Source organism: Aulonocara stuartgranti (assembly GCF_965226115.1).
Source record: "Aulonocara stuartgranti genome assembly, chromosome: 1".
NCBI classification, from domain to species: Eukaryota; Metazoa; Chordata; class Actinopteri; order Cichliformes; family Cichlidae; genus Aulonocara; species Aulonocara stuartgranti.
In genome coordinates, this window is record NC_138939.1 from 15639239 (window position 1) to 15653605 (window position 14367).

Sequence of the window (14367 nt, forward strand, 5' to 3'; positions counted from 1 at the left end):
CTCAGCAGGATGTTCCTGTGAAACAGAGCAGTATCACATGAACAAAGCAAACTTTCACAAATAGCAAATTATATTTCTCGACAGAAATTAGTGGGGTTTTTTGTCCCTTTTTGTGCTCAATGCTATAAATTTCAATTCGATTCAAGCGAAACTTGCAAGGCCGGTTTAGCTCAAGAACCTCCATTTAGAGTGGATTCACATAATTATACCTCAACATAGGTATATTTTTAAACATATAAAGACCAACAGCTCCATTATTCTTTCTGTTGTGTTGTGAAAGAAGCACTGTTGAACAGCCACATACTGCTGCACGCCAGCTGAATAATATATCACAAGAAGGCTCCTGTGTAGACATTAGAATTGTTAATGAGAACCCTAATCAAAAGGTCAATTAAGTCAAATTAACAGTGGCAGAAGCTATTTAAGCAATCAGCAAACAAACCTGTCAAAGTCTAGGAGGAGCAAAATGAGAGAGGGAAGAGCGCAAAGGGTCAGCTCACCCAAATTACTTGGGGGTTTTTTTTTGTTTTTTTTTTAAACACAACACAACCCCTGCACAGAGAGGAGCCGGGTCAAGTGTGTAGACGTCTGAATGAGTGGTCGGTCTCAATATAAAACTGTTTTTTTGTTGTTCCCTTACAGCGGTGTTTCCAGCGCTGACATCCTCAGGTTCCTGCATCTAAAATGACACCGTGAGGAAACTTATCACCACCTCACGTGACGCTGTTTTGAATCCTATCTTTAGAAACGACAGGCTGTTCTACTGTGTCAAAGCAAGCCTGTGTGTGTGCTATACTCTTCTGGCTCACTTTGAAAATGTTTATTTGTTTATTACAGACACACTTTGAGCAAACTGCACCATATAACCTCAAATATTTGGCTTATTCTATGCATATCAATCTAGCTAATAAAGTGCTGTGAAGTATTTCCCCACCTTCTGATCATTATCATTTGTAAAATGGTCACATCTTTCTTAAGGAGTATTAGGGCAACATTTAAAAAAATGTATATATATTAGTGATAATTTTATGCCTTGTGTAAATAAGTTAGTGAAACAAACTGATCAGCCATCTGATTGTGTCTTGTCATTTAACATACGTCCTGTCTATTGCACGACGGTGTGACCATCAATATCCTTGCATCTGTCCACTGCCAGCTATTTCATTGTGTACAAATCAGGCCAACTCCTTCAGGCTTGTGTACTTTCCTTCTGACTATTGTAGCTTTCTGCACCATCTTTTCTGCATCCTTCTATTTATCACCACACTGTGTTTATGTGCTAAAGAAGAAATAATTTTCTTTTTACTAAAACCAATTCTGAAGTACGATTTCACTAACTCATCTTCAGTTATCTTAAAGATGGTATAGCAGCTGCAGCACTTTCAACAAAGGGACAGGGATCTCAATAAGCATCACATCATGCTGTGATCTAAAGAAACTCAACAATAGCTGACGAGGACTGACGAGACAAAAGTTTACATTTTTGAAAGGTTCGAGTCCCGTTACATCTGGCGTAAAACTGATGAAGCTTTTTATGAAAACGAACATCATACCAAGAGTTATGCAGGATGGCGGTAGTGTCACGAAACGTCTAAATCCAAGCGAGATACTTTGGCCTGACTTTTAACAGGTTGTTCGTTCTTTAAATCGTTCAGTGTTGCTGAATTAAAGCAAGTATGCAAAGAAGAGTGGGCCTAAATTCCTGCACATGGACATGAAAGACTCATTAGCAGTTGCTACAAATGGTGGCAGAATTAGATTTAAGAGGCAGTTACCTTTCACATGGGGTCATGTATGTTTGGATAACTTTTTTCCCCCCTTTTCAAAACTGCATTTTGTATTTATTCACGTCATCTTTGTTTGATGATCTGAAACATTTAAGTGTGAAAAATATGCAAATAAACAAAACAAGAAAAAAAATCAGTTATGAGGCAAATGCTTTTGCACCATATAAAACTAAATTTCAGTCTGAGAACAGTGTTTCTCAATAACAGCAGCTAAATGTTAACAACTATGCATTTGCTGAAACAAATTTAAATGCCCAGGTGTGTTTCAACAATGACTTCCAGGCTAAATTAAAATTAAAAGAGCCATTTATACAAACTCACTGACTGCCAAATAGCACATGGCACGTCCTGAAATAGGATCCGGCAGCTGAAGTGGAAACTGGCCAAATTGCAACAATCCATTTATACTGATTTCAGTTATTTGGTCTGTTTTTGCATGCTGGAAGGGTTAAAATGAGCACGACCTCTTGCAATATTCATCCACATATCCATTACCAAAAAAACAAGCATTTTCTCTTCTGTACCCTGAAAAAAATAACTTTTCCCCATTTCATTTTCAAAGCAATGACTGTAATGAAATTGTTGTTTTTCTATAATAATTGAAGCTTGTTATCAGGAAGGCTGCTACTGAGAAAACATAGAAGAGCTGGTTTATTTTTCTGCTTGTGAGGTATGCTGTAAACAGACAAATTTAGGATATTTGTGTTAAGCCACCTGGCGCTATCCCTGGTACTGAATAGATCAGAGGAGGAAATGGAGAAAACATCGCTTTAATTCTGCCTTGTTGGCTTATTGTGGACAGAAATATCAAAGTAGCAATGTTTCAGAGAGAGAGTGAGCGAGAGGCAGAGGGAAATGCATGGCGTGAGCAGAGAAGCAGACTAAACGATCCAATAATCACGGCATATTGCTTCTGCAAACACCATTGTATGACATATTGCTAATTGCTGTTTGCCGCCATCCCCCCTCCCAATCTGATTTCAGCCATCCTGTGAGATGCACAGCGCATCACAGCAAAAGAGAAAAAGGGGGAGGGGGGGCCTATGCAGATTTCAGAAGGTCCGACACTGTTTATAATCCACCATGATGCCTTTCCCTTACATGTCCCTGCTTGGTGTCTGTTATGGTCTCTTACTGGCCGCTGGCCTGTACGCCACGAACTCGCTTCCATTCAGCCAAGAGGAGAGGAGATCACTTAGAGCCTTTTAAACAGCAATTTGAAATTTCTGCCAAGGATAGAATATGTCAACAGTCAAGAGTGATAATCTCCACAAAGAGTCTGTCTTGTTTGAGGATCATTCTGATTCATGCAAACAGATTTCTAACAAACGTACTCGGGAAAATAAAATAAAACGGGTCACACACTGTTTATCATCATGCACTTAGCTGCAGATGGCTCGGCAACAGTTTCAGGGCATTAGGCCAAGATCAAGTGGTAGTTTATAACCTATTACACTCTGCTAAAACAACTTCGTGGTGCTATTACTGGACACAGCTCACAGCTATAAAGGCATGCAGTGCAGCTTTGAAACCAGGGTACAATCTGCAGACATAGCACAGACAGAAAAGGAAAAGAAATGTAACTTTAGGATTGTCACTGCTATTGCGTCCTAATTTAAATTAGCTTTTGGAGACATTTTAAAGCTAAAGCAGAGTTAAGAAACCAACATGGAACTAACAAATATCTGTAAACTACTGGCTCTCATATTTTCCCTATGTGATAATCAGAACACCTGTTAGATCTGAGAGAAAAGGAAATCTTGTCATCTACATTCAGAATGACATCATAGGCTATTTTTAGCCAGTCCAGCAGCTCAGTAAATGTGGATTTTGTTCCCCAGATGTAAATATCTAACAAATAACAGAACAATTTACTAACCTGTCTGAAATTTCTAGCATATTTATTAATTGTGGCCAGACAGCCAGTTCTAAAAACTTTGATGAGCTTTCCTCTAAAAAGGTCAGTCTATGGATGAAAAATCTCTTTTCACAAGTTATTGCATTGATTTCCATCTTTCACATTTATTCCTTGTCAGTATGGACTTTAATGCGCAGTAGGCAAGTGTACCATATATAAATACCACGTTTCCATGAATTTACACTGATGTACCTTATCACAAAATGTTAGAATCTTTCTCTAGTCCTTTGGTTAATGATCATATGCATTACAAAAACCCCTCAAATTATAATAAAGGCTAATAAATATGCATCCAGATCTGTGTGTTTATATTGACCTCAAGCCAATGCTAAACCAATAGCGAAAGGGTCTGTGATGCCTTCTGGAGACAATTTTTCTGTCTGCTACATCATTGCAGATGAATTCTGGCTCACTCTTCTTTACAACGTTGCTTCAGTTCACTGAGGACTGTGGGCATCCAGTTATGTATTCAGGTTCAGGTCTGGACTGGGATGGGCTGCTGCAACATCTTCTGTTGAAGATTTTTTTTCTATGCTTGAGATCATTGTCCTGTTGCACGAGCCAATTTCAGCCGAGCTTAAGCTGTTGGAAAGATGGCCTCACATTTAGATAGAGTATTCTGGCATATAAAGAAGTTAAAATCAAGCTTCAGCCCTCTACCACTAGTGGACAGTTCCTATGAGATGTTTGTTAATCACCAAATGTGGCTAAACATCTCCACTTTGGCCTCGAATGTCCAAATGACCTTGTCCAGAAACCTTGTAGTTTGTTCAGATGCATTTTTGCAAACCCAACTGTGCTGCTGTGTTCTCTTTACAGAGAAGAGGCTTTGTTCTGGTAACCCTTCCAAACAAGTCATACATGTTCAGTCTTTTTTGTATTGTCATGAACTTTAAAATGTAGCATGCCGAGGCCTGTGGAGTCTGTGATGTAGATCTTGAGGTTTTTTTGCAAATTTCTCTGAGCATTGCATCATTGAGGTAAATATATACCCGAATAATCTGTGATCACCTCCAAATATGGGTTCAGGAGTTTTACAACTACACGGTCAGTTATAGAAATCAAAAGAATGAAAATATGGGAACATATCAGCATTTCATAGCATTGACCATGATCCTAATTTCAGGATATTGGTGTTAGGAAGACCCAAAGCATGACTTACTAATGTGGAAGATAAGTAATGCTCATGACTAATGAGATCATGATTGTATGCAAAATGTATTAACACTGAAAATATTAGACTGGATTAAATAATAAATCAGTGTGTCAAGAGTGAAAATGACAAATTTGACCTTCATCATGAGGACGATTTGGGTAAAGACCAAAATTCTCCAACACTGTAGGCAGAGTTCTTGTGAACAGTGGACAAAGATCTCACCAGAGCACGAGCTAGCATTTGAGTTTTTACATTTTGTACCTTGGGCTTTACAGATGAATGTTTTAATGGTCTCAAAGTAAACGCAACAAAAATTCAAAAATATGACATCCCAGCGTTTTCCTGTGTGTTAGTGAGCTCAGTCAACCTTCACTGGATAAGTAAAGGTTAAGAGCAGCAAATAACTTCACGCAGCAAACTGAAATATTCTAAAAATGTTTTCTAAAAGGGAACGGGGATACAATTTGAGGGGGGAATTAAATTTAAAACATCCTCGTATCCGTACAACATTAAAAAGTTTTTGCATCTCTGTGTGTGGAGTGAAGCTGTGGAACAGACTAAGTAAAGATATGAAGCAATGTCCAAGCATGGCGCAGTTTAAAAAGCGGTTTAAGGATATGGTTTTTACAGGGTACAGGGAAAAGGTAGAGATTTGATAGGGTGTTCTTGTCTAATATTTTCATGTGTGTGCGCATGCACGGGTTTGTTGGTATGGGTGTGTGTGTGTGTGTGTGTGTGTGTGTGTGTGTGTGTGTGTGTGTGTGTATATATATATATATATATAAAATTGTAGGTTGTGTATCCTTGAGGTGTTAATGGGGTTATTGAAAATGTGTACATGTGCGTATGTGTGTATATACGTATGTATGGATAGAAACATATATGTGTATATATTAAAAAAAAATTACACATAACATATAATGTAATTGCAAGGAGGTATTTCTGTAGTCTATTGATACTAGATAGTGGAAAAGGGGTGGGATTAAATAAGCTTATGCTTCTTCCTGCTCCTTTTTGAACATGGACGTTATTTGGAGTTGTGGTTGCTCGTTTTCCTTTTGTTTGCTTTGTTCATTTGTCTCTTTTAATTCTATTTTTTTAATACTTTTTCAACATGTTCAAAATAAAGATTGAATCAATCAATCAATCAATCAAAAAGAAAGCAGCAAACTTGGGAACATGCCGGGAAGGTTATTGGAAGAACTCCAGCTGCTTTTACATTTCTCTGAGATTCAGATGACAGGAACAAACAATTTGTGACAAATTACAGACGGCAATCAAAACCGCTGACAAATCCTCTCTGCACCTCTCCAGTCGTGCTCCTCTGTTCTGTCCTCCTAATCAGTTGTTTACATTATTTCACTTCATGCTAATTTCGGAATAAGAATTTAAATCAAAGCGGCGTTCAAACACTGTTAAACATGACCCGAGGCATTCTCGTCACCCTCGAGCTTTGCTTGAATCTTGCGTTTACTCTTTGTCAACTGTTCTCCATTTGAATACAGAGCCAGAGGAGATTAATCTGTTGTCCTAATGTGGGTTAAATCATTCCCACAGTAAGCAGGAAATGACTCATCATCTTCTGTACATTGTTCCTCCAAAATATACACCGCACTGTTTGGACATTTACACTCTAAGCAGTTGATAGCCAGCACGCGCACATCCTGTTCTGCAAAAACGCTGAATGGGGGTGAAAAACAGGTCATTAAGAGCAAAAGAAAAACAAAACCAAATGAAGAAGCACAAAGAGATCTGAAAGTAACCCGCTCGAGTTTCTTTTTACAGGTGGTTTAAATTACCGACTGACATTTTAGTAAGTGAAGCTCTGAATTCTAGTAAATCTCCACAAGAGTACTCACACTGCAGAGTCCTCTGTTTCTCCAAAACCAACTGGTGCATCATTACTTGTTGTTTTCATTACTCATTATATTATATTATAGTGTGAAATGATTACTGTAGCATCATGCGGTGAACTGAAAAAAAGATTTGAGCACCTGTTGCAGGAAACATTTTATGAGAATCGCTGTTGCCGTTCAATCTTTGTGTCTAGGTTTCCAGGAGGATGTGCCAGAACTCTTTATTCAGAGGCACCATGTGGCAAAAAATATCTTATTAATGTGACTGAGTCAACGAGCAGCAGGCTCAAAGTAAATATAACATGTTTATCTGTTTCACCTTCCTTATCAAGGCAGCATTCATTCTCCATAATAAACCCATTACTGAGTCTTATGCCTTTGCCTCCCGTTCTACTCCTTTTTGAGCTTCCTCCCATCGCAAATTAACTTCTCAAAAGGTTCTTTCAGAAGAGACAAATAAATGAATTTTCTAAGTGCACCAAGTTCAATTAGCCATCCGTCTTCAAAAATATACAGTCTGTCACATCATCTATGAGAGGGAGCAGCTGCATGGTTGGTTATACAGTATTTCCCAGAAAGGAAGACAAAAAAAGACAAGCTTGTAAGCCAGCAGTATAAACTGTTGCAGTCATATCTCCCATTTGGAGGTATTTGTTGAAATAAACATCACGTTCAAGAATCTAATTATATCACTTCACGTTACTGCCTTTAAAAAAAATAAATAGTTACAAGTAAGGCTATTGTTTCGGGATTAAATGGTCAATATACTCTAATGTGGCCCAGTTTTTACTGGTCGGACAACTCTGTGTGCATGAACTCTGTGTTCCAGTACTGATCCACTACTTTTGTCTACAGAAAAGAACCTGTGGAAAAACCAGATGTCAAGCTTAAAGTTTTCTGTGTCTGTCTATGTGCCACAGGAACTACATTCTCTGGTGGGGAAACAATTTTTAAATGTGCAACTTTTTAAGTTGTGCTTTGCTAAAAACAATGAATGAAGCAACACATTGTCACAGGAACGTGCATGTATTGATTTCTATTCATCTGCTAGAGGAATACAGAGCGCACAAAGAATACCTGTTCAAACAATGAAATGAATTTCAGTTTAATCTGCTTATAAGCTAAAGAGATTTCCACGTTTACTTTATTATCCTATGGGGCAGTAACAGTTTAAATGCATCCAGTTTAAAGTTTCAGAGCTCTAGAAATAAACAGCAGGACTGAGCTTGCACTCAGTGATAAAATAATTAACCTGAATTAAAATGTTTAACACGCTATACAAAGATTAATGATTTTTCTGCTGCATTAATCTCATCTTATTTGCAAAAGTTTTGCATTCTAATGCTATAATTTTGTTATTTAGAATCTCTTTATCACTTACTTATCGGACTTATCATCATCAGATAACATCATAGGGATAAGTTTGTATGGAAAAAAAAAGAGTAACATGACCCACAAAATGTCCCTTTTAATGCAAATGTGCAGAGACCTGAAGTGGAAAGCCCGGCTTAAGTTGTTAATTACTGTCATGATACCCATTTCCAACCGGCCTGGCTGTACTGAACTTGTCTCGCTGTAATACCTTTCAGGTGTTTAGTGTTAGATTTGTATTGTTGATTGTCATTTATGCTTAGAAATATTTACTTATATATGCTTAGAGTTTTGTAATTAGTTGTAGATTGGTAGAGGTTTTGATCCTTGATAGTCTGCAAACTTTGTGTGTATTAGACAGCACTTTGGGAGCATGAGAGGTCATACCGTGTCTTATTGTTTTATGGTAGGATTAACGTAGTTGCGTCTGTTCTAGTCTAAGTGCTCTTTGTTTAGATGAACTGCAGGACTTCCTCACCGTGTTATCTAGGATGAACCATCTAGGGTGAGGGGGAGGCTACCCTCTTCCTGACCAAGGATGTTTGACCCTTTGATCAGCAGTCCACACACACACACACACACACACACACACACACACACACACACACACACACACACAGGCAAGGTACTCTTTGTGTGTATGTAGACGTCATATGTTAATGAACTTATGCATATTCATGTAACCTCAATAAAAGAACAGTGGTACGGGAGAACGGACGAGAGCAACTGGGGTCAAGCGAAGGAACGGTGCCTGTCCGGTTCTCTCCCGTGCACGAGAAACATGAAGAAGCTTGCCTACTTGTGTCTTGCTTTGCAGTGTAATTATATTGCCTTTAACGTTCCAGCGGATGGGTTCAAGCTACAAACCTATCATTTAGAAAACTTGGTGAGCGGATTTATAATGTTGATTTCCAGCACTGTATTTTATTCTACTAAAGCAAAAAGACAACTTTCTTCCGATTGGCTGACCCTCGTAAGCAAAAGGTTTGAAGAATGGGTCAGTGGGGTTTCTGTACCCGCAGTCAGAGCCATGACGACCATATTAGGGATATCCATTCTCTGTGAAAACCAAGAGTAGAAAAAAGACCCTGTCTGAAACAGAGAGTTTAGACTTTAGCCTGAGCTTTTTGCTCACAGGGATTACTGAAGCAAACAATGACCTCCATCCACCACTGTCACAATATTTTTATATATGACAAAAAAAAGGAAAACATAGTATATCCACTTTAGTGTTAACATTTATTGAAATTCTGCTTGGCTTAAACTAACACAGAGTGTTAGTTTAAGCCAAGCATTAGTAAGACTGAATTAAACAGATGGCTGAAAGGTCAAAGTTTACTTACAGCTCAACAACCAACATGACATCCTTTGAAAACTGTAGACTAACTGTTTAAATTCATGTGACGCTTTGGTTGTAACTATATCAGAATTGGCATATCTCAATGCGTTATTGATCTAATAATTAGCCATTGTTTATATCCCCCCATATATCTGGTTATTAAAGTAGAAGATAAGGTGGAGAAATGTAAGAACAAAACTATGCTAACATGTCAACTAAACTGGGATCATATATAGTGATATTCTTCTATTCTGAAAGATTATATGACTAAAATCAGGTGCACAGTCTGCTCTGAGACTTATTATTATCTGTAGCAATCATTTCATCATCAAAATGAGAGCAGCATTGTCAGATTGAAGTTTTTCTCAAAGGTTTCCTGGTTTTATTTGTTGGTTGCCAAATTCATAATTAAAAATCAAATTTAATAAATGACAGCAATGATAAAGGCGGGCTTCCAGCCACTCAAAAAAATACATTAATTTAAAAAAATAAAAATAAAAAAAATAAAAAAAAAATCACAAAGCGTCATCACAACAGGTTGCTCTGTATATTTGATCTGGCAGAGTTTGAAGCTGGAGTTTGTGTTTCCACCCAGAAAGCAGCCAGGAGATATTTTACTTGTTAGGCAAATGTGTAAACCACCACACCATTTTATTCAAATATAGATCCAATATGTAGAAGGCTAAATCAAAAATTTCTTTATAGGAAATTGCAAGTTTTAATGTAGACATGACACTAATGAAAAGGGTATGTGTTTTGGTCGTTTTAAACTGAAGCAAACTGGGTACTGTATGTTGTACGACTACTTTTAATAACCTTGAAAACCTTCAGTGTCTATATGAAGTGTGGGTCCTCACAGGGGCATACAAAATAATTTGGGACCCTCGGCTTCCTCTGCTTGGAGAGTTCCAGGTGCTTCTGTCTGGGAGATTGTGTGGTTTTCCCAAGAAAAGCTATAAAAAAAAAAAAGAAAGAAAAGAAAGAAAAGAAAAGTAGATAGTGTTGGACTACTATCTGCAAAGTTTTACTCTGCCGTGTATGTGCATGTGTTAAACTGCCTAAACTGTTCTAATGCAAGAAGCTACAATACACTCCCGCTCTTATCTCAGATGGCTTTATCACTCAAACACACACACTTGGAAAAGATGATCTGCAGGTCGTTTCCAGGCAGGCTATGTCTGTCGTTCCTGAAAAATCCTACAGGAAAACAAGATAACTCCCAGAAAGTCTGCTATGGCAGCATTATGCTGAGGAACCTCGATGGGAATGACTGATGATGGCTGGAGAGTTTTGACTCATTTGCAGTGTTTCATCAGTGACCTGTACAGCAGCAGTCTAAATGTAAACAAATAAAAGTAAGTCTAAATAACTTTTAGGTGGATTTTTAAAATGCATTTAATGTAATACTTTCATCATAACTGATCATTTTCCATTCAGATCCTCTAATGCGTCCTTCCTCCAAGTCAGTATGAACCTCTGCAGAATAAAAATGTCCCCATATAATTTTTCAATGCATCAGTGACCCCAAACAATCAGACAAGAAGAACAAGGAGCAGTGCAGCCCTGATCTCACACTGCCACTCAATTACAAAACCCCCAAAACATAATAAAATAAAATAAAAATGCTCCACACACTGAAAAAAATTCTACGGAAGAAAAACAGAAACTTTACTGATAGCCTGCGTGGAGTTAAGTGGTCAGCAGATTGAATGAAAAACTACTGAAGCGACGCTGCTGCAGTGCTGTCACTGTCATTTGATTTACACGTGGCTCATCGGTCCACATGACCCGTACTGTGGTACAGTGACCACAGGAGGACACAAGACTCCTGCGTGAAAAATGACGCCTCGTCCGTTCTTCCTTTTTTCTCTGTTTTAATTTAATTTAATTTACCCAGTTCTCATTCGGGTAGGGTAAAGGTAAGCAAGGAGGGTGTGGCGGCGGAAGGTTTCTGTGAGCAATATCCTACAGCACCTGTCCGTCCACAGGTGTAGCTTACAAAGCCCATGGTTTTATTAGAAAAACGAAATAAGACCGGATCACCCTTTGTCCACCCCACGGATCTGACCGGAGCTCGCATACCCACAAATCAAAAGCATTAGATAAACACACAAGCACACACATACACAAAAACACACCCAGCCTTCCCTCCCTGCCAGCCGGGATCTCCGAGCAAACAAAGCGCACACTCTAGGTTTTAGGATAATCGTGTCTGTACTCACCCACCAACAGCAGGCGTAGATGAACAGCATGAATTTGATGATATAATAGGAACAATCAGCACAACATTTAGACTCTCCCTCTGCCATCGTGTCTGGACGGAAGATAGTTTCTTTCAGCGGCTCTTTGGACTGTTGACAATTCACTTCCGCGTTGTCCTCGTCATAGCACCTGGAAACGCGCGTACAGTCTGATATATGGACGGCCGAAGGGGGCTGGTGGATGTGAGCTTGTGCAAGACTTTTAACTTGTAGAAGTTATGTGACATAAGTACATTAATAAAATCCAATTCAAATTTTATTAAGATTCAAATCTTTGCCCAATTAAGGACGTGGTCATTTTAAGTGACAGATGGGTTCGCTTCCCGTTGTTTATTGTCAAAAAATAAAACAATAAAAAACTTCTTTGATTTTTCTGGGGCTTTCTGTTCAGTTTGTTTTAAGCCTGTTTTTAATATTTTTGTTTAAACTGAGTATCTACCTGGTTTTTACTATCACAGTAAATTACAAAGGTATCTTTCAAGCTAAGCTATCCAGCATATAGTTGTTACTGATAACAAGCTCCTATGATAGGTTAAAAAACCAACACACATGATTGAAAGAGCCAAACCGGAGACCAGCAGAACAACTTATGAACAGTGCGGCTATTTCACAACATCTTCTGTACTTTGCCCAGGTATTTCTAACCCATTAACGTACACGCCTATGTAAATATCTAGAAGTTTTTGGGCAGCCTGTGTCAGCAATAGCTTCACCACACTGTGCAGGTCTACAGTTTGACGTTATTATCTGTATCTCACCATTTTATGCTGTAGGGTGTTCAGAAGTAAACATGACAAACACTGAGTTTGCATGGGACAAAATGGGACTGAGATGTAACCCTAAATTTTCATAACTCACAAATAAAAATGCAATAAACTGTGCAGGATAAATATACATTTTGCTCTATTACTGAGTAAATACAATAAGGATAAAGGGAAGCTAAAGTTTGTTCTTTTGCTTTCACGTGAAAGTCTTTATATACTCCTGTAATCTCTTTTATTTCTCTGTTATTTCAACTTCTCTTCTGTCTGGATGCATCCAAATTAAAACACAGCACAGTTTGGATGTAGCCACAGGCTGCCAAAGCTGGCAATTTTAGCAATCTTTATCTACTGTGCCCCTCCACTTCCTGTTCAGAAAGAATAGAAACTCTATTTCTAGGAACATAATGGCACTTCCTTTTTTTTAGGGTTGTTTCCATCATATTTGACAAAATTTGCAAAGATGAACCGGATCAATGTTTTGGGACTTTAGAGAAGTGCATTTCCTGCAGAGCCAGTCAAAATGTGGGACATTGTTTGAAGATGTGGAACAAGGGAAAAAGGAATAAAAATGCTGTGGAGATCCACATAAAGACAGACGTCTGGACCCGAAACTATTGGGAGAAGGTAGATTCTTTCTTATCTGCTATCATTTTATTTTAAGATTAACATGGCCACAAAGTGAAGATGAATACATTCACATACTTTGATCTGAGTCTTGTTTGTACTCTAATCTGATGCTGTTGAAAGCAAAAAGTCAAGGAAAAACAAGATAAAGTCCACTGTGAACAAGATTCATTCCCTCTGTTATTAGAACAAAACAAGTATGAAATACACCAATGCAATTAAAATGTATTAACTCAGCATTTTATACAAGACTGGATTTTTCGACAAAGTGCACTTCAAGGGGACGGACTGTGTTATACTGAAACTGGTTTACTGGCACAAAGTGACTCAGAAGAGAGAGTGAATGCAACAGGCTCTGATCTGAATGCGAAGGATTTGTTCATCGAGGCTGTCATGAGATGCTGGTGGGTGGACAGGCAGACAGCAGGACGGACCAGCTCGACTAGAAAAGCAGAGCAAATATGTTGCAAAATGTACCCGGGGAAACACCAAAATACATAAATGCAATCTAGGAGCCTGAGAAGATAAGCATTTATCTTCTTACATTGGCTCCCCATTAAATACCGTATTGACTTTAAAATTCTTTTGATCACTTTTAAAATTTAAAAAAACTTGGCGTCTAGCTACCTAACTGATCTCCTGCACTTGTACAACCCCAAGAGAGCACTAAGATCTTCGAGTCAGTTGCTCTTAGTGCAACCAAGGTCTCGGTTAAAGACCTGAGGTGATCGAGCCTTTGCTATTGCTACACCTAGACTCTGGAATAATCTCCCAGCTGATATTCGCATGTCTGAGTCTATCCAATCTTTCAAATCGCACCTAAAAACTCACTTGTTTACTTTTGAATCGAACTAGTTTGACCTTCATCTGGTTTGCTCTGCACTATGCAAAAGTGTTTTTTATTCCCTGTTTGCTTGTTATGCTCTGTCCCGAATTTTATGTGTCTTGTGGTCGACTGTGAAGCACTTCGATGATGATTATTGGTCTTTCAAAATGTGCTATAGAAATAAACTTTGATTTGAAGCATTCTCCCACAGAATGCAAGCGGGCCCATATATACTGCTCCTGATGACAATGACAGGAGGCAGGTACAGTGGCTGAAAGACGGGAAACCAAAGACCCCACCAAAAGGTGAAGACAAAACCTGCCACTTCCAGCCAGAACTCAGAGACCAGAAACAACAGGAACAAACAAGTGCAGGACTATTACATAACTGGGCCCAAGCCTCAAGTGGTACAACAGGAAAGTACAGTTTCTTCAGCATGTAAATTGACCTAATGACTACCCGAAT

General features: G+C 38.5%; 1 protein-coding gene across 1 annotated transcript in view; it reads right to left on the reverse strand.

Annotated features, from left to right (window-relative positions):
• The window catches only part of tspan15 (tetraspanin 15), a 42809-nt gene extending 30978 nt beyond the window's left edge, over positions 1–11831 (reverse strand). The window contains exon 1 of the mRNA XM_082533168.1: positions 11650–11831. Coding sequence (XP_082389294.1) covers positions 11650–11736 — 87 coding nt within the window. The 5' untranslated portion in view covers positions 11737–11831. The remainder of the gene's footprint in view (positions 1–11649) is intronic.
• Between the last annotated feature and the right edge of the window lie 2536 nt (positions 11832–14367).